Here is a 22087-nt window from a genome sequence, read left to right as displayed (position 1 = left end):
ATGCAACGGACTCAATTAAAAAATATTGACCAAAAATTAAAATCGCGACCTTCAAATATAAAAATTATGTTTCACCTATCACCTATTTCGGACACATTGTGAGAACTTTTCCCCACACGGATGGAAGATCATGGTAAATTAATTGGAATGGAATTTCTTATCAAATATCCCATGACTACCAAACATTTTAGGTGCTCCATTAAAGGCCAACCCACATATTGTATAAATATAAACGCGTGTACAGAATAACAGCATCTACGTATTAATGCTTCTTATCCAACATTGTTGACATTTTTTCACATACATTTATTAATGAAAGGAACATACATTTATTAATGAGAATTCTTTTTTTTTTTAATAATGATTATGTGTCCGTTCTTCAAATAAAAAATTAGAAGAAAAAGTCTTCACCTTTTTTCAAATTTTGAAGAACGGTTAACAACATGGTACATATTCTTCAAGTTAGAAAAATGGTTAGAAATTTGACTTTGTTGTGAACACAAGTATATAAGTATTGATTTCAAAAAACAAGTGTATAAGTATTTAAAAACCTACCTGCCAATTGAGACACATCTCGTAATTACCTCCATCAATTTCTATAATAAAAACAGTAACCCAGTAAATAGACCTCTGGTGTTAAAACTTAGAAGTGATTGAAGGTGAATCTACATTGACCCTACCATCAAACCTCACCTCTTACCATCAAACATTACCTATTTCCTCCTTTTATCTTCTTTCTTCACTTCTAGCTTTTCAAGTCAACCCAATAATCTCAATCTTTTTCTCCTTTTTCTTTCTCTGGCCAGACTGGCCTTTCTCCTCATTACACGTTATTTTCTTTCCTTTTCTTTACAACAATTTTTCTTTCCTTCTACAACAATTAAAATTGAATTATTTTATTTTATTTACTTTCTTTTTGCAATTTTATTATTAATTCTTGTTACCTTTTAATTAATTTTATAATTATAATTATAATTTATATCATTATTTTTTTAAAAATTTAAAACTGAAAAATGAATTTGGAAAAAAAGAAAAATGTAAACTTGGAGAAATGAAATTAAAGAGTCCAAAGTTAGTAGGCCTACATATTTTTTTAAAAAAATATTATTTATGTTTAGAATTTCCTTTATGAATGAGATTGTCAAGATCCTTAGATCCCCTTGATTGGATGCTTTAATTTTACCTATCAAACTAGAATTTTGAATTAAACAAACAAAACAATATAATAAATGTGCTTACCAAATTATGAGTCTTTACCCAAAGAGAGTCCAAGTCAGCAAAGCCAGGTCAAGACACCTATTTTGTACAAGTCAAAACTTCAGACTCATTCACATTCACACGCCAAGATATGCCAATCATTCTAGTCCAAGAATCTAACTTTTCATAAATAATAACAAATTTCAAAGCAGAAAAAATCTAAAATAGGAATCAGCTATTATGCAACCATAATTTACCATATGTTATATTAATTCCAAAAAGTGGAATAATTACCATCCCATATATAATCACCCCCACCCATCACTGTAGAAAATCAAGATTTACCAAGAAAGTTTAAAGGAAAACAGTAAAGTAAACTACAGAGAAATTGGTTCTAATCTATTTTATTTATTGCAGTATTGTGGGAATGGCAGTTGAACCAACCTTTTCTGAGAGCTTGGCTGGCAGAAACAAAAGGGAGACAGCAGAGCCCAAGAGGAAGCCAAGATCAGTAATCAGCTTCCCCAGATTGCTTTGCTCCAGCAGATCCTTAAAGTCCAGGCCGCCCGCAAAATCCAGATTCCGGTGCCTAAGGATTGATCCATCCGGTTCTAGTGGTGGCTCGAGCCCGGAGAAATCAAGCCCTGTTCAAATGCCGGGTGCATCTCCTCATTTCATGAAAGGCACTGCCTGCTATGATGCAAAGAAGGAAAGTTTGCAGGTAAGTTTGAGCTTTTGACTCTTTTTTGGTGATAAGGTTGATGACAATGTATTGAGTGATTTGAGTCTAACCTGATTGTTTAATTCCAAGATGTCATGATCAATGATAATATATATAAATGGGGAATTGAACAGCAGGTATGTCAGGAATAAATAAATAACTGAATAACTTGTAGCAGACTTGAAAACAACATTTTACCACTTGAGCTGTATAGCAGGATGAAGAAATCTTGTGTTGTAGCAATTTGCTTGTCGTAAAATTCTGGTTTTTATGTCGTGTCAGGGAGGGATTGAATGCGATGATGTGGAGTCTGTTGATTCTTCAATATCGGTGAAGCACAACAGCAAAACCAAGAACTTGAAAGGAGTCAGAAAGGCGATTAAAAGTTTTGGGAGCACAAGATCATTCAGGAGGGGGAGATCAAGGATCATGAAGCCAACTGCAAATCACTCACCTTGTTCAGTAGAGACATCGGAGGATTCCTCGCTTAATCAGATGAAGGCGGCAAGCTGCTCTGAAACGAGGAAGGGCCATTTCCTCCGGGAAAGTACTCGAGGTTCTGAATCTAGTTTTGATAGCAGTGATCAGAGTTCTCAGTCAAACTTGGCTTCTTCTTCTAGTGCGAAATCTTTTCAGACTTTGATGAGGAGTTCTAGCTTGAGATCTTTGAGGGTTAGTTTCAAATCCAGGAGGCGTTCTGTGAAGGTTCTTCCCGAGGCCAAAGCTGTGGACACAGCAACATGCTCTTCTACCATTAAGAACTCCAAGTTCCCTGAAAAGGTTGAGCTGCTACCCGGGCAAGCTGAATCAGAAAGAATTTCAGTGTATCGAGTTTGTTCATATCATCATTGTTCTCTTAATGGACATTCTCATGATTCACCATCAATCCCACCAAAGCGCGTCCATCCAAGAAGGAGATGGTCAACATCTGGGAAAAGCACAAAACTAAGAACAAAAGAATTAATTCCTATTGATGGAACTAGTCAGATAAGCTCTGGTGTTGATCCTTTAATGCATAAGAAAAGTAGTCCAGAACCAACTGTTTTTCTCACAGAAGATAGCAGTGTGAGGGAAAACAGTCAATCTTATGCTGACCTGGTTGAAATTATCTTTGGGGAAACATCATTTCCAGAGAAGAATTACCAGGAGACTCTCAATCAAATGGGGAAAACAGCAAATTGGTGTTGTAGCTGCAATTCTTCTAAAGCCAATGTAGACTCAGAGGAGTTCAGAGAGAACCAGGAAGAAATATCGGAGCCAGACAAGGGTCTAATTGTCAAGCCAACTCCAGCTGGAGAATTGGAATCCAAGAACCTTCCACAAGTTGTAGATTCTGAAGCCAAATCCTCTTCTTTGAAGACACCCACACCCCAGGATAACAAAGAGAAGCAATTGAGCATGTGGAACCTTATACAACATCATATGGTGTCAGGTCTTGCTGCAGGATCCAACAACAAACCATTGAACGGATCCGATGAAGCAAACCATGCTGATGATTCAAACAAATTACCTGCGGCACCAGAAAGTTCCAGGGCGTATGCAGATGTAGCTGCTGCTGCAGATCAGGATGGCGAGAATCAGGAGATTGAAGACCGGAAGCTTTTCGCTATTAAGCTAGTACGAGAAGCAATAGAGAAGATTCTCCTTCCAGAAGTTCCAGACCAGTCATCTGACGATCAATCAATAACAAGTGAAACCACACCAGACCAAGAAATATTGGAAAAAAGTGCAGAATATGGTATGTTTACCTTACTTTGATCCCATTTCTTCTGTTATTTCATTGGGATACATGATGAACTAGTTTTTCCCCATGCTGCAGCCTCTGCCCAAGAAAACTGCATGGATGCTGACAGGAATCAAGATTTAGCCACTGCACTACCTGGTTCAAAAGAGTTGGAGTCAAGTGTCATCACCGATAGTAATGGTAGCCAAGGGGAAGTGAAAACAAGAAGAGAGGTTGCAATGAAATCTGAGAGGAAAGCACCAAAACACTGGAGCAATCTCAAGAAATGGATTCTTCTCCAACGGTTCATCAAGGAATTGGAAAAAGTGAAAAAGATCAGCCCAAGGAAGCCAAGGCAACTCCCACTAGAGCACGATCCAGAAGCAGAAAAGGTTCATCTGAGACCGCAAGTAGTGGACGAAAAGAGAAGAACTGAAGAATGGATGCTAGATTATGCACTACGGCAAGCAGTCAGCCAGCTTGCGCCAACTCAGAGAAGGAAAGTGGAACTGCTTGTAAGAGCTTTTGAAACAGTGGTTCCACCTCAAGGAGGTAATAACATTGAAGTCACACTTCCTAAGTTCAAATCCAATAGTGATGAACACTTGCAAATGACAATCAAGGAGAACAAGTTTTCCTCAGAAGCAAATGAAACAATTCATCCTGTTAGTGGTGGGTCTGATGAAAGATGCAAAACAGAGGAACTTGACGCTTCAAGTGGTATAATCCCAAGCTTAGCCCATCAGTTTGACGGAGAAAGCCCAACTATACCTGGCAAGCAGAACAAGAAGGCAGCTGATGCAGAGAGCGTTGCTCTCCGAGGCTCACATGAAGGCGCCGATTTAAATTCAAATTCTGAATCTCCCACTAATGCTTCAATGAAGAGTACCAAGAGCACGGAGCTTGATGCTCAAGATGGCAATTCTTTCACAAATCCAAGCATACTAGGAGATGGTAGTGAAAAACTCCAATCAACGAAGAATATCCTTGAGGAGACAGAAAGAAAACCAGAGCACCAACCTGAAGTTTGTGGTCGAAATTCTCTGATAGAATCAATGTCTGAATGCAAAGGAAACAACAATGGGGGAGACACGAAGCATCTAGAAAAGCGGAAGTACATCAGCATGTGGCATATGATATCTCAGCATGTACTCACAGGTGTTGTATCAAAAGCCGGGACAGAGTTGCTTGATGGAGCAGATGATGAGGTAGAGGAAGCAGTTACAGTGGAAGAAACCAAAACTCACCACTCTTGCCAGGATTTATCCAAACCAGATGATCATACAGATGCAGTTTGTGAAAATCTTGATGCAGGCCATCAAAGGAGAAATTTCAGCAGAGATGATGCCATCAAACTTGTAAGAGAGGTAGTTAATGAGATCCTTGTAACGCAGGTTCAAGATGATTCCTCTGACACACAATCAGTCACTAGCGACACACTTCCAGAGCAGGAACTCCCAGTCACGAGCCAGATTGGAGATGGAGAACACAATGGATCAGCTTTGAGTGAGGAAAACTTGAAAGAATGTAACAAAAGTGAGGGTACAGTTACAATGGAGAAAGAAGGAAACACGACTATAGATGATAGTATCATCAAGGATCATGAAAAGAGAGAAGTTACTCTTGCTAAAGCCAAACCTGGGCTGTCGAAGTCCAAGAATTGGAGCAAGCTGAAGAAAATCCTCCTCCTTAAGAGATCAATCATGGCTCTGGAAAGTGCACGGAAACTCAAATTTCCACCACGAATAGACCTGCCACAAACACCTTCTCCAGAACCAGAGAAAGTGGATCTAAGGCCTCAAATGATGGATGAAAGGAAGAAGGCAGAACAATGGATGCTTGATTATGCAGTCCAAAATATGGTCACTAAACTAACTCCAGCTCGTAAAAGAAGGGTGGCAATGCTCGTGGAAGCTTTTGAAGCAGTTGTTCCACTCCCTGAAGTGTAAACTCAGTAGAAGTGCATATTTGTCAAATCAACACACATTCTATTGAGACTTGCATATACAAGTTAGTAAGGTATGTACGCAAAAGAAGATCCTGATTATCAATTCTCTAGTGTAACAAATGAAGTAAAGACTAGCAAAACTAATTGCATTAGAAATAAGTAAACCTTACTCTATTGTTGTTGTTGTTGTTATCAATGCATGATTAACAAGATCTTATTAACATTTTGCAGGTGGGATAGCAAGATCAAGCAGCAGTCAATCATTTTATTTTGATGGTGTCAAATTCTTCTACATTCTTTGATATATTTCCAGCAAATAGTGGTATTGTTTTTGCTCGCCATGGCTGCTATAATCCTGTTTCAAGCAAATTCTTAGGCTCTAAGGTTGGAAGAAAGAACATTGTCGAAAAATATACAGGTGTTTGTCTCTTGTTCTTATACTGAGTGTATTCAATTTACTGGTTCTTCAATGCAATTATAGTGAAAGTTGTAGGTATATCTGTAAGGTTGAATTCATTATTTATTTGTATACACTTGTTTCTTGAACTAGAAGAAAATGATGAAATAGTATTCATAGCATCTAGGCAGTTCTAAGTGCATTATCCTTGCAAAAGTACATTACCTATGGCAAAGAAACCACAATTTCACGTTTATATGAATCTATATGCCTTGTGGTCAAGCGGCATAGCTATGGCCCTCCTAAGTGAGAGGTACAGGTTCGATCCCCAGTGGGGCATTTGCTCGTTGTGCTTCAGTAGGTTGAGAAAGTATGTATGAACAGATACTACATTGTAACAGAGTCATTGTCGAATTCATTCTAGAAATGATCAAACCTTAAAGCCCTAAACAAATTAAAGCTCTACAAGTGTTGTTTTCAGTTTGCACATCACAAAGTATGTCAAATTTATTCAGTTTGCACATCACAAAGCATGTCAAATTTATTAAGTAGAATACTTTCCACAAACATCATATCAGCATCAATTGCAGGAGTATATCAGTGCTAAATTCACCAGAAAAGCCCTAACTAACAATTGCATTAGTATAAGACGTGAAATCATTTCGGAAACAGCATACCAGGACGCATTAGACGTTGTCAAGAGCGAGCGGTGTTCCTTTGATCGGTTACCGTTGTTTGGTACGGAGTATTTGAATTCACTCCGCGGGAACTCGTAGATGGGTCAACCACGGTCGTCCGCGTTGAATTACTTGCAGTCCACCCAAAGGAAGCGATCTATATGTTTTTTTTTTTGAAGAAGAAGAAGAAAAGTGATCTATATATTTGATTATTTTAATTTGAGAGGGTTAGTTCTAGCAATTTAAATTTTTATATTTTTGTAACCTTTTACTATTTGCAATGCATGATATATTCAATTTACACCTTTAAATAGCGATAGACAACTTATGACAGAGAAAAAAAATCAGTTTTATAATTACAAAATTTAAGTTTAATTCTTGTATATTGATAAGGTATAACGAGTTATTGACCTGTACATACTGATACTAAGCACCCGATCGGATCCAACTTCATGCATAGTGAGGGTCTTCTCTTGATCGCGTCTGATCTGCTGAGCGTGCTCAATCGACTTGACCTGATGATTAGGCTTCTTCTTAACTTAATGAGCTTCTGCTCTGAGTCCTTTAAGTTCGATCTCAACATGAATGTTATGTTAGGGTTCGAGCCCATGTGATAAGCCCTTAAAGATGAATATAGGCAATACCGACTGAACCGAGCCCGACAACCATTGACCAGTCAGATATTCTGCTACACGTGGACGCCTTTCCTTAAGTTTTCGAGAGTGCCGAGTGAATAAGAACCATTGTCGTACATGCTGACTTCCCGACATGTGTTTTCTTCAACTTCCTATAAATATCCGTTTAAATGCCTATGAAGGGGACTTTTCCCATTATCGCTAGAGAGTACTTAAATGATTATTAGGAACCTCCGGTCCACGGCCTTAACTACCCAATCTACAATATCTGAACTAAATTAGGACTCGTATTACACAACTATACATATATTCGAGAGTATTTATACTATCTTGTACTTTGCCTATTATGATGGGGTACTTTATTGATTAAGTTACATAAAACACATCTTCAAGAATTTTCTAGTAAATAAAAAATAAATGTGCTTCTTTCAGCAGCGATTTTTAGATACGAATTTTAAAATTTTAAGATTAATTTAGTATAAATTGATAAATCTAATGTAAATGTATTGAAGTCTAAGGTAAGCCGCAGGTCAATTAGGACAACCCAAGGTTACACATGTTCATCGATGATTCTATTTAATTTCATAATTTGTGTTTAGTTTATTATTATAAAATAATCAATAAATTAAAGCGGCGCCTGGAAGATGATACAGTTCCAATGGTCCTTACAAGTTCCAATTATTCTTAAACGGCGGGCGTAAAATACAACTCGATCTGTGTGCTTCTCCTATTAGTTTATTATTAAAAGTCCGTCAACTAAGGATGCCCATTTACGTCGTACGTTAACCTTCTAGAATCATAGAACCTTCTAAACCCTATGAGTCAATTATGACTAAAAACGCTACCGTAAAGCCCAAGTCAAATAGGATTAAGACTTCCCCATAATCCCTTCTATAAATACATTCGTCTCTCTCATCCCTTTCCAAAAATCATCAAAGCATCCAATCACGCAGAGACACATAGTTCTTGATTTCTACTTCAATGGCAGGTCTTCAGTACTACTTCTTCCCCACAGATTTCTACTACCCCAAGCCACCAAAGCCGGCCGCCACCAACCTTCCGCCGCCGCCGCAGGTTACTCCGCCAGTAGCCGCCGAACCAGTGAATCCGGCAGAGTCCGCCGCCTTGGTCCGACGTAACTGGAGCGAGAACAAGATTATTCTCAGAGCTTCAGCTCCGGCGGTGACATGCTACCCAGTCGAACGGAAGAATAATCCGAGGCGATTCATTGACGAGGATTGAGTCTGATGAATATTTCTGCTGTTTTTCGGAGTTTCTTAGGAGTTGTGTATCTGAAACAACGGAGCGGCCTTTTTGTTTTACTCGGCTCGTGTAATTTTCGCTATTCTTTTTTCCTAATGTTAATTTGTTGACATATGCATTGTAAACAACAAATTTATTAAACGTATATATATGAGACTAATTATTTGTTACTATGTCTGATAGTTTTTGGATTTGTATTTTCTTTCAATATTACTTCCTAATTCTGTTACGAATGTAATATTTTTTTCATAACTACTTTAATTTAAGAGCCTAACTAGCTTATACGGTCACCAAAGCAAAATTTTAATTCCTCGCATACAAATTGTACATTTATGAACCAATTAAATTAATATATTGTGTAAATCAATTGAATATGAGATAGTTATTCATCGACCAAATCAATATACTCAATCATAAAAATTTAAATGTGTGCCATGTGTACCTAAAATATTTTATTTTTTTTAAACATACCAAACAAAACAGGAAAACTGTGTAGAAGTTTAACGTAACTGGCAAGTCAATTAGGACAGCCCAAGATTCCTTGTACACATACTGTCAAATGTTCAGCGATGAAATAATTCTGATTATTCTTAAATGGCAGGCGTTAAATACAACTCCATCCTAAAATTATTTTCGTGAAGTATATCATTCTTATCAAGTATCTTAATTTTATTATAGAAAACAATAAAATTATAAATAATTCCTCTATTTTTTACACCAATTATTTAAATTAATCAAAATATATTACATGAACTAATAATAATAATCTTTATAGCAAATCCATTCCGTGCAACGCACATGCGAAAATAATAATAATAATAATAATAATAATAATAATAATAATAATAATAAGTTGTACATAGCAATAGAAAATCTTAACTTACTGGGTCGGATTTTAAAGGTTTAAAATTAGTCTAGTACGGAGTATAAGTTATAAAAAAAAAATGCATGTCCTTAGACCTGTTGAGCATATATAATATATAAACATAAGTTGAGATTGAGCAATACTTCAATTTGGTATCAAATACAACCTTTCATGTCACTCTATAAAAAAGAGACATAAAAAAAGTAATTGGCCCACATTGTATAACTATCAACTTAGACTTTTAGTTGAGATGGAGCACATGTTTGAATTTGACCTAAGTGAATTGGTAATAAGGTAAAGCCCAATTCAATTACGAATTCCTCATAATCTCATGATTCCCATCTATAAATGCACCTTCATCTCTTTCAACCCTTTCTAAACATCATCAAATCACGCAGACACAGATAACTCTTGATTTCTTAAATGGCAGGTCTTCAGTACTATTTCTTCCCCACCGACTTCTTCTACCCCAAGCCATCAAAACCGGCCGCCACCGCCCTTCCGCCGCCGCCGCAGGTTACTCTGCCAGTAACCGTCGAACCAGCGATGCCCGAAAGTTCCGTGGCAGCGGCGGCAGAGGGTCCTGACATGGCCAAGTCTCCACGTTATTGGAGAGGAAACAAGATCTTAAGAGCTTCAGCTCAGCGGGTGAGATGCTACACAGTCGAGAGAAAGAATAATCCAAGGCAATTGATCTGAAGATTGAATCGGATGAACATCTGTTATTTTTTTTCCAGGTTTTTGAGGGGTTGTTTCGTAAACTATGGAGTAGTTTTTCTGTTTAAACATTTTCTCTATTTGTTTTCCTAGTTTTTTTTTTTTTTTTTTTTTTTTTTTTATGTTTGCATGGTAAAAAAGTTATAAATTTCTATTGTAAAAATATTATTAAATATACATCTAATTGACTATTATAAACCTATAACCACTATTATTATTTCTTATTATTACTCGGAAGGTTGCTTCGTACTTTTTCATCAATTAATTCAATTCTTAGAAAAGTGTTTTCCTTGTTGAACATATATATAATATATAAGCATAAACATGTAATACAACTATCAGCTTAGGCATCAAAAGCCATGGGTTCGAATCTCAAGCCCATAAAAAAGGACACCTGAGAGGCGTGTTGAGTGGGACGGAGCACATGTGACAGGCCTGTTGAGTGAGATGAAACCGAATATATTTGATTGTTGGTTTGGGAATAACTTTCGTTGAAACAATTAATTAACAATGTTTATTTAAATTTTTGTAGAAAAATTTTAAAATCTTTAATATAGCATTTTTATATACAAATATCAAATAATTTAGAGTTTAATAAATCACTTGCAAATTGGGTTATAATTTAGAGTTTAATAAATCATTTGTAAATTAATAAAAGGGAAAATGGCACTTTTCCCCCCTATGTTATGTGCTTATAGCACTTTTCCCCCCTGTGTTATTAAAGTGGCAGTTTTTCCCCTCAGTTATTTTAAAAGTGGTAGTTTTCTCCCTTGTAATGTTAAATTGACATTTTTACCCTTAAAAATAATTATTTCATTTATTTTTATTCTCCAACCAATTATTACTAATATGTATGGAAGATCACGGTCCGATACGAACCTAATCGAACACTGTAGCAATTGAACTTAAATAGTATAGACGGTTACGGTTACGATTCAGAACGGAAAAAATAAAATAAAATAATTGTTGAATTTATACTATTTTTAAATAAGAAATAAAATTATAAAAATAAATAAATAAATAAATAAGTTTTGATTGGCGGTTCAAAATCGAAATTGGAACTGAACCGTACCGATTTATCAAAATAAGTGTTTGATCATTTTCACTATATATGACTGTGGTTAAGTTCCAGTTCACGGTTCAACAATTATTTAATTTTATTTTTCGATTCTGAATCGTAACTAGAACTGTCCATACTATTTCGGTATGATTGGTACAGTGTTTGGTTAGGTTCGAACCGAATCGTGAATCGTGATCGTCCATACATATAAGTAATAATTTGTTGGAGAAGAAAAATAATGAAATAATTATATTTAAGGGTAACAATGTCAATTTAACATTTCAGGGGGAGAAACTGCCACTTTAATAACACAGGGAGAAAAAGTGCTATAAGCACATAACATAGGGGGAAAAAGTGTCATTTTCCCTTAATAAAACCATATACCAAAAAATTACAATCTAGAACAAAAATATTCAAAATACAAAATAATACATATGTAAAAAAAATAAATAAAAATAAATAAAAAGACCACCAAATTTTTGAGGAGTTGTTGCAATTTATATTGTGCATATTTTTTGTCCTAGAATATTTATTATACTTTTAATTTTTTAAAACTATTTTAGTATTGTTTTATTATAAATATTTTTAGTGTTCAAATGATAACAATCTAATTAATTTATGTGGGTAGATCAATAATATTGATAAATATTTGATGTGGGTTCAAATTATAACAAAGTCATCCTATAAAATATAAGGATGAATATATGGTTAATCAAATAATATTTGCATGCTGCACATATAGACTTGTCTCAAATTACTCATAGTTTAACTTTGTATAATATTTAATTTATTTTTAAATAAAATCTATATATATACTTTAAATATTGAACTACAAGTTCAATAAAATTGTAAAAGCNTATAAATTTCTATTGTAAAAATATTATTAAATATACATCTAATTGACTATTATAAACCTATAACCACTATTATTATTTCTTATTATTACTCGGAAGGTTGCTTCGTACTTTTTCATCAATTAATTCAATTCTTAGAAAAGTGTTTTCCTTGTTGAACATATATATAATATATAAGCATAAACATGTAATACAACTATCAGCTTAGGCATCAAAAGCCATGGGTTCGAATCTCAAGCCCATAAAAAAGGACACCTGAGAGGCGTGTTGAGTGGGACGGAGCACATGTGACAGGCCTGTTGAGTGAGATGAAACCGAATATATTTGATTGTTGGTTTGGGAATAACTTTCGTTGAAACAATTAATTAACAATGTTTATTTAAATTTTTGTAGAAAAATTTTAAAATCTTTAATATAGCATTTTTATATACAAATATCAAATAATTTAGAGTTTAATAAATCACTTGCAAATTGGGTTATAATTTAGAGTTTAATAAATCATTTGTAAATTAATAAAAGGGAAAATGGCACTTTTCCCCCCTATGTTATGTGCTTATAGCACTTTTCCCCCCTGTGTTATTAAAGTGGCAGTTTTTCCCCTCAGTTATTTTAAAAGTGGTAGTTTTCTCCCTTGTAATGTTAAATTGACATTTTTACCCTTAAAAATAATTATTTCATTTATTTTTATTCTCCAACCAATTATTACTAATATGTATGGAAGATCACGGTCCGATACGAACCTAATCGAACACTGTAGCAATTGAACTTAAATAGTATAGACGGTTACGGTTACGATTCAGAACGGAAAAAATAAAATAAAATAATTGTTGAATTTATACTATTTTTAAATAAGAAATAAAATTATAAAAATAAATAAATAAATAAATAAGTTTTGATTGGCGGTTCAAAATCGAAATTGGAACTGAACCGTACCGATTTATCAAAATAAGTGTTTGATCATTTTCACTATATATGACTGTGGTTAAGTTCCAGTTCACGGTTCAACAATTATTTAATTTTATTTTTCGATTCTGAATCGTAACTAGAACTGTCCATACTATTTCGGTATGATTGGTACAGTGTTTGGTTAGGTTCGAACCGAATCGTGAATCGTGATCGTCCATACATATAAGTAATAATTTGTTGGAGAAGAAAAATAATGAAATAATTATATTTAAGGGTAACAATGTCAATTTAACATTTCAGGGGGAGAAACTGCCACTTTAATAACACAGGGAGAAAAAGTGCTATAAGCACATAACATAGGGGGAAAAAGTGTCATTTTCCCTTAATAAAACCATATACCAAAAAATTACAATCTAGAACAAAAATATTCAAAATACAAAATAATACATATGTAAAAAAAATAAATAAAAATAAATAAAAAGACCACCAAATTTTTGAGGAGTTGTTGCAATTTATATTGTGCATATTTTTTGTCCTAGAATATTTATTATACTTTTAATTTTTTAAAACTATTTTAGTATTGTTTTATTATAAATATTTTTAGTGTTCAAATGATAACAATCTAATTAATTTATGTGGGTAGATCAATAATATTGATAAATATTTGATGTGGGTTCAAATTATAACAAAGTCATCCTATAAAATATAAGGATGAATATATGGTTAATCAAATAATATTTGCATGCTGCACATATAGACTTGTCTCAAATTACTCATAGTTTAACTTTGTATAATATTTAATTTATTTTTAAATAAAATCTATATATATACTTTAAATATTGAACTACAAGTTCAATAAAATTGTAAAAGCTAGAATTATATTTAAAAAATTATAAGAAAGTATTAAAACAATAAGTGAAAAAGAAAATTTATTTGACATAAAAATGGATACGATATAGGTACAAATACATACCAGGTATTAATTTCGAAAAAAAAAAGCACATAAAAAAAACACATTATAAACATATTATAAACATGCACTACTACAGAAAACACCTTTAACGTCGGTTTTTTAGCACTTTTAACGTCGGTTAAAAATCGACGTTGATCTGACCGACGTTGTATATAAATGATACGGCGTCGGTTGTAAAAACCGACGCCGTATGTATTTTTTATTTTTAAAATAAATAAACGACGTCGTTTATTTAAAAAAAAAAAAAAAAAAAAACGACGTCGGTTTTTCTTATTTTTAAAAAAAATGAAACGACGTCGTTTATTTTAAAAAAAATTAAACAAAATAATAAACGACGTCGGTTAATATGAAATAACCGGCGTCGTTTATTATTATTTTTTAAATATTAAAAATGTTTTACGAATCTACCTAAAACCTGTACGGTATATTTCCAATTCACACATAAGTTTCAGAACCTATGTAATAAATTAACATTTATAATTCACTATTGATCAAACTAATAAAGTTCTCAATTAATCAAAGCTAATAAACATCACAACTTATCAAACTAATAAAGTATACTACAATAACTAATAAAACATTGAATATTCAACATAAATCTCACAATTCAATAACACTAATAAACAACAAGTATTTAACATAAATCTCACAATTCATCAAGCTAAAGAAGTAATCTATCAATCCATTCATCAACTAAATATTGGCACCATATGTCTCTAACTTCATCAATTTCTTTTTGATTGTATGGCAATCTTCCTTGTCTCTCCAAAAGCTATAAAGTTTAAAAGGGAATAAAAAGAATTAATAACTTAGTATTTTAAAAAATATGAAGGAGATCGAAAGATATTTTATTAAAGTACTTGCCTTATTCATTCCCTTGCATGTTCCCAATGCAATTATTTCCAAAATGAATTTCATCACATAATATCCGCATTCGGTACCTCCTCTTTGTATGGCACACTACATTTGAAATAATTAATATAATTAAGATTTTATGGCACACTACATTTGAAATAATTAATATAATTAAGATTTTATTAATAAAAAACTTTGAAATAATTAATATAATTAAGATTTTATTAATAAAAAACAATAAGATATATGTACTTACTAAGATTTTATTAATAAAAAACAATAAGATATATGTACTTACCGAGATTTTATTAATAAAAAACAATAAGATATATGTACTTACCGTTGTCAACATACATGTTAGATGTTGTAGCCACATTGCTTTCACCATGCCATATCCATTTTGTATAAGATGGATTAATCCCATGACAGATTAGATCATCATATACGTCTTTCACACATAACCTTTCTGATTACAACACTTCTTACAAGGACAAAGGAGCCTTTCATTACTACCCGGAAGGTTATTCTTTACAAAGTTAATAAAATTTTTAACTCCATCATCGTATTCTTGACTAATTCGAGAAGCATTCATCCAACTTTTATCCATCACAAGCCAATCTAAAATAATATTAATCCTAATTAAACTTAAGTTAACACTAATTCAACAAATTCTATAATAATAACAAACAAAGCATAAATAAACATAGACCACGGTGTGACTAATCACCGGATGCAGAATATAAAGCCAAAGCATAAATAAACATAGACCACGGTGTGGCTAATCACCGGATGCAGAATATAAAGCCAAAGCATAAATAAACATAGACACCGGATGCAGAATATAAAGCCAAAGCATAAATAAACATAGACCACGGTGTGGCTAATCACCGGATGCAATATATAAAGCCAAAGCATAAATAAACATAGACCACGGTGTGGCTAATCACCGGATGCAATATATAAAGCCAAAGCATAAATAAACATAGACCACGGTGTGGCTAATCACCGGATGCAGAATATAAAGCCAAAGCACAAGTAAAAATAGGAAAAAATCTTACCTCACCACAGAGTTATCCACGTCCGTAAACAAATCCCGAATCTAACTAATACCTACAAGTTTTATTTGTAAATTAATAAAATTCCTACAAATACATAATAATTTCTAAAAATTCAAAATTTTGAATTTATAGGGCCTAAAATAGATAATAGTTCCTAAAATTCGAAATATATTATACATAATTCCTATAATACATTAAAGTTTCTAAAAATTCAAAATTTTGAACTTATAGGGCCTAAAATACATAATAGTTCCTAAAATTCGAAATTTATTACAAATAATTCCTAAAAATACATAATAATTTATTAAAATTCAAAATTTTGAATTTATAGGGCCTAAATACATAATAGTTCCTAAAATTCGAAATTTATTATAAATAATTCCTAAATACATAATAATTTATTAAAATTCGAAATTGTGTTTTTATAGGGCCTAAAATACATAATAATTCTTAAAATTCGAAATATATTATAAATAATTCCTACAAATACATAATAATTTCTTAAAATTCAAAATTTTGAATTTATGTGGCCTAAAATAGATAATAGTTCCTAAAATTCGAAATATATTATAAATAATTCCTACAAATACATAATAATTTCTTAAAATTCAAAATTTTGAATTTATGGGGCCTAAAATAGATAATAGTTCCTAAAATTCGAAATATATTATAAATAATTCCTAAAATACATTAAAGTTTCTAAAAATTCAAAATTATTAATTTATAAAACCTAAGATACACAATAAACCCTAAAATACATAATAACTTTTTAAAATTCGTAATATATTAACAAATAATTCGAAAATTAAAATATAATAATAAAAAAAAAGAAATACTTACCGGCGTGGAGGAGGCGGCGTGCGTTGGCCGGTGGTCGCGGTGGGCGACGATGGCGGGAGGTCGCGACTTGCGGTCGCCGGTGGTCGCGGTCGACGACTGTGGCGGACGTCGCGGCGGGCGGGCGGTGGCTGCCGACCGGAGCGGCGGCTGTGGCTGTGGCGGGCGTTGGCTGTGGCTGTGGAGGGCGGTGGCTGTGGCTGGGGCGGTCGGTGGCATTCGGTGGCTGTGGCGTTCGTTTTTGGAGTTTTAGCGTAACACTTCATATCTGAATGGTTTGTCCGTTGGGGGACTTTAATAAGACGCTACGGCGTCGGTTGGTGAAACAACCGACGCCGTAGGGTTTTATTTTCTTTTTAAAAAAAAAATCGGAAAATACGAATTAAAAATACAAAATTATATATATACGACGTCGGTTTGTAAGTGAACCGACGTCGTATTTTTTTTTTTATTATACTATACGGCGTCGGTTCATTGCCGAACCGGGTTCATTGCCGAACCGACACCGTAATGCTATTTAAAAAATAAATAAAATAAATTAAAATATAAACGACGTCAGTTCGTAATACGAACCGACGTCGTATATTAATTAACTATTTTTTTATTGGATACGACGTCGGTTTTTTGCGAAAACCGACGTCGTATCCCTATTTAAAAAAATTATAAACATAAGTAATTTTTTGACGTCGGTTTTTTTAAAAAACCGACGTCATTTAGGCGACGTTAAATACATTTCCTGTAGTAGTGATGCCTGAACATTATATCCTAGTAATTTAGGAATACAATATATAATTATTAAGCAACCAATTAATAATAATAATAATAATAATAATAATAATAATAATAATAATAATAATAATAATAATAAATCCCAAAATCAAGGCACGTTTTTATCAGTTTTGTTAGTTGCAGCTACCACACTTCAGAAGCAGAAGTTGAAACTACAGCAAGAATGAAAAGACATTTCTAACCCTGTATGCCTCTATAAGTAAGCCAAAACTACCAGAAAACTAAACATACAGAGAAGGGCATCAAGAAAAAAAAATCTCATGGCTGGTCTGCAATACAACTTCTTCCCTACAGATCTCCTCTACCCTCTAGCACAAAAGCCGGTGGGAAAAGACAATCAAGCCCCTAATCAGGTGTCCTTGATCAAGTCCAAGAAGGTGAGTAATGTAAATGCAGAGCAGGCGAAAGGTGTAATTATCAGCACCAAACCTCTCAAGGCTGTTTCTCCTTCAGAAGGTGAAAGATCAGGGGGCAACCCGGGAATTAAAGGAAAATGAACCAATTAATTAGTATATGCATATTTTATGTATTATATATTATGCATATTTTATTAGTTCTACTTTTCTTGTATTGTATCCTTAAAATTTCTGTAATGCATGATTCATGGACTCTGGTGGTTTTGCCTAGGTTTTTGCAAATCCTCTGCAGTGCCAAATTATCAGTATATATGGATCAATAAAAAATATTGTTTAGTCTTGACTTTTTTTCATTTTCATTTTTTTTTTTTTAATGTTGTGGGCTTGGTTATATTCAAAATTTTGTAGTCTTATTGTTTTTCATTTCACAGATATTTTTTTAAAAAAATTGTTTGCTGGTTTTCTTGGCTTAGCTCTGTTATAGGAAAGTCCTGGTTACATTTCCGGATAGCTCCAATAATCTTGGGATTCTTTTGTTCTTGCTATTACTATATGAGTGTGTGCATTTACTATCCGTACGAGAATTATGTTCCACCGTGATCACCTTTTTCATGACGTACAATAATTAATTCATTAAATTTTTCTTTTGTATACATACAAGATTAGCGATTATAAGAAGAGGGATGAGTTATGAGTATAAGGATATATCAACATGTCGTCGGGGTGAGTAGAAGGAAATTGATTCTCAATAATTAATGAGTTGACACAATTTTTGAGATCTCGCAACAAGTACTCTGCGTGCACTGGGTTGCTTTCAACAACTACACTAAATAAATTGCATTTTTCGTCCCTAAGTCATAGGGTAATTATACAATTCATTCTTGAGTGTTGGTTATGCTCTATTTTGGTTCCTGAGTTATCATTGGGGTTGCACTTTTCGTCTTTTCGTGCTCACTTTTCGTTTCTGAGTTATCATTGGGGTTGCACTTTTCATCTTTTCGTGCTCACTTTTCGTTTCTGAGTTATAATAAAATTGTAAATTTCATCCCTAATATTTATTAGTAAAGAGACAAAAATGCACGTCACTGATAACTTAGCGACGAAAAATGAGTATGACCAATATTTAAGGACGAATTCTACCATCACCCTATAACTTAGAGATAAAAAGTACAATTTTTTCTAAAACTAATTTACTAATTTACAAATAATAAAAATATAAAAAGGTACACACTTGCCATAAAGATTTTTGAAAATGATATTAAGATGGAATAATATATATATATATATGTAATTCTATCAGCATGTGAAAATAGTGGTTGAATTGCCAAAACTATAAATTATAGTGATATATATACACGCGACATTAGTCTACCACAAAAAAGTTAGGTGAATGAATTTCGGTATTTATGAGAGCTTATGGGCAAGATATTAATTTGTCTAAATCCACTGTCTTATTCAGCCGTAATGTTCATAGTGGGGTTCAACCGTATAACACAATTTTTGAATCTATATAACAAAATTGTAAATATGGATATTAGAGTTCAAAATTTATGAATATGGAGTAATGTAATTTATTAATTTTGTATATTAAAATCTAAAATTAGAATATAAAATTCTAAAATTGTGAACATATAATTTTAAAATTGTGAATATAAACTCGGGTCAATAGCATAATTTGTCATTTTTAAGAGGCTGGGCTGGGTCCTAACCCCTCTTTCGTGTGGAGGAGTATTTGGAATCAATGAGCATTCATTCGTGGTTTGGTCCACTGTATAATTTGCCTTGTTCGAGAATTGAGAGCTTGCCTGCATAAATAGGCCAGACACTTTATTGGGCCTGGCCCATTTTAAAGAATATCCGAGTGTGATGGACTTTCCTCTTGGACATTTGACGATTCTAAAAACGTCGCAAAAACCGTCAAGTCCTTCAGAGCCACTTCGACTTCGTCGTCATCATCGCTGGCCCTGACTCTCATGTCATATAGCGACAAGGATCACAAGATTCCGCAGACAATGACGAAATTGCATGAATTAGCTGTCTGATCTCACGACTATCAAACAACACCATTTACGACAAAATCCTATGCTTTATTTATTGCACTAATCTGGCTCTTCCCTGCGTCCTGTTTTACTGTGTACTTGCGGGCATACTCCATCTTGTATTCTTTTAGACTGAGTTACAGTTAGTCGAGTGTGTAAAACATAATTTGGGTATTAAAATGTTACAAGTTTAAACTTTTTTACAATTCAAAGTTTTAATTTTACCAAACTATATTTTGTATCACATGGGTTCGCTCCTAAATCTATGAAGAGATAAATCGGACATGTCTAATGCTAAGATTCACACTCAACTGTACACTTCTGGGGACAAGAAGTTCAAATCAAACCCCAACTCAACTTGGGGAGCCCAACTTTAGCATCCTGGGGAGCCTAATAACTCCAAATTATCTATGGTGGGGTTCAAAGTCCTGGAATATTGAGTTTGATTCTTGCCGGCCCTCTCTTGATTAAATCTGTGACATTAGATCTTCTTGACTGTCTTATGAGTAATTTGTGAGTTATTACATAGAGCACGAATAACACGCTTGAATTTCATTCATATGGTACATCTATCATCATGTGGATTCGCAATACAAATCCAATCCAAGAAATTGTCCAAACGAACAACCTGAAAGGACCATGTAACAACACTAGGCTAGTACCATATTAGGAATAACGTAAGCTATAGGAAAATACAGACTACATATACGACACAATTACACTAATTACATACTCCGGCGTTGATTAAGGAAAATAATTAATAATAATAATGTGATTAATTAATTAAGGACACTTGGGGCCACCCCTCTTGGTCTTCCAGTTATTGTAGCAAGGGCAGAACTGCTTGTTGCCGTAGGTCCCAGGTGGAACGCACAAGCACTTGGCACAACACTTTTGGCAAAAGAACATGCATGGCTTCCTGTACTGCGTATTTGAGCACCTGTACGTGCACTTCGGCAAACACTCTGCAAATTTATACACACAAATATATATTATTCAAACAACATATATACATGTAAGTATAGTACGTATACATACATTGCACTACAAATATTGTTGTCTGGCTGCCCGGCCGGCCATCTAGCTATAGTCTAATTTTTTAATAAAATAGACATCTCATTGTGATCTTTTACCCATTAAGGTTGTAACTCAGAATTTATCAGTGCACAACCTCAAGTACGGGTTACAAGTTTCAATTCCGCTAGTTACTAAAAAAAAACACCTAATTCATTGATAATGTATAAGAAATATTGTAACTACTCATCAGTTTGACTTGCACTAAAAAGGGTGACTGAGTGGATGCAACATAATTCTGGTACCAATTCATCTGCAGCACCAAAAAAATCATTTTAATTAACTATACTCTGCTAGTTTACCTTGAGGGTGGAGGCTACCAGGTGTTGAGCCATACTGCAAGAAAGAAAAACCCAATACACAAAATAAGCTTACTATTTTGGTTAAGATCATATCATGATGATATATAGAAAAGGAAGTAAAGTTCCATATATATTCCATACACACATATATATAATTAAGCAAATATGATCATCATATCATCTCACCATATGGAAACTGGGTGACGGTTGAGGAGCTGGGGATACTGAGATGATGTTCTGAAGGTGACAAGCAAATTAAAATCAGTACAGTATAAACACCAAAATATATGTATATGTATATACGGCTAAAGTTTGAAGAAAATTAAGGATTTACTTGGCAATCCAAGAGGGGAGCAAATATCATGATCACAAGAAAGACAAGGGCAAGGCAATAATGCTTCATGGTTTCCATGTTGCAACGCAGCTGGTGTGGGATGTGATGTGATCAGAGTATGAGAGTATTGTATTGAATTTGGAGAGGAGAGAAAGGGGTAGTGGATTTATATATAGGCAGTTTTAATTTGATGGATAAACTTAACTGCCAAAACCACTCAAGAGGAAAAACAATATTCTATGTGCCACTTTCTTGATCGTTTGCATGCATGGAAAGACAGGTCACTGATCATCTGATCTCATCAGTTCCTCTCTGAAAGCAACATTTCCAATCTCCGCCCTAAATGACATTTACACCCTCCCTGCGCTTATTACCCATTCTTTTTTACCGTGCGAAGCAGGTTAATCTCGTTTTGACGACTCTACCTAAACGTCAAGAACTAACTTTAAGCTGGTAAATCGAGTTTGTTCAGTGTTGAAACTCACACCGGACTATCACTTCTATGCA

The 22087-nt window shown here is 33.8% G+C and overlaps 2 protein-coding genes across 2 annotated transcripts; one reads left to right on the top strand and one right to left on the bottom strand.

Annotated features, from left to right (window-relative positions):
* The first annotated feature begins 1475 nt into the window (after positions 1–1475).
* On the top strand, positions 1476–6205 carry LOC116006549 (calmodulin binding protein PICBP-like). Its single transcript, XM_031246972.1, has 4 exons — positions 1476–1918; positions 2201–3656; positions 3738–5660; positions 5821–6205. Exons 1-3 carry the CDS (start codon positions 1625–1627, stop codon positions 5588–5590), a joined length of 3603 nt encoding a protein of 1200 aa, XP_031102832.1. The 5' UTR covers positions 1476–1624; the 3' UTR covers positions 5591–5660; positions 5821–6205.
* Positions 6206–20396: 14191 nt separating this feature from the next.
* Positions 20397–21742, bottom strand: LOC116007278 (protein GAST1-like). Its single transcript, XM_031247912.1, has 4 exons — positions 21581–21742; positions 21433–21483; positions 21247–21280; positions 20397–20835 (listed from the first exon to the last, which is right to left on the bottom strand). The coding sequence occupies exons 1-4, from the start codon at positions 21656–21658 to the stop codon at positions 20654–20656; spliced, it is 345 nt and encodes a 114-aa protein (XP_031103772.1). The 5' UTR covers positions 21659–21742; the 3' UTR covers positions 20397–20653.
* Positions 21743–22087: the final 345 nt, after the last annotated feature.

Source organism: Ipomoea triloba, chromosome 15, assembly GCF_003576645.1.
Source record: "Ipomoea triloba cultivar NCNSP0323 chromosome 15, ASM357664v1".
Classification (NCBI taxonomy): domain Eukaryota; kingdom Viridiplantae; phylum Streptophyta; class Magnoliopsida; order Solanales; family Convolvulaceae; genus Ipomoea; species Ipomoea triloba.
Note: the sequence above shows the minus strand (reverse complement) of the source record. Positions and strands in the feature narration are given on the sequence as shown.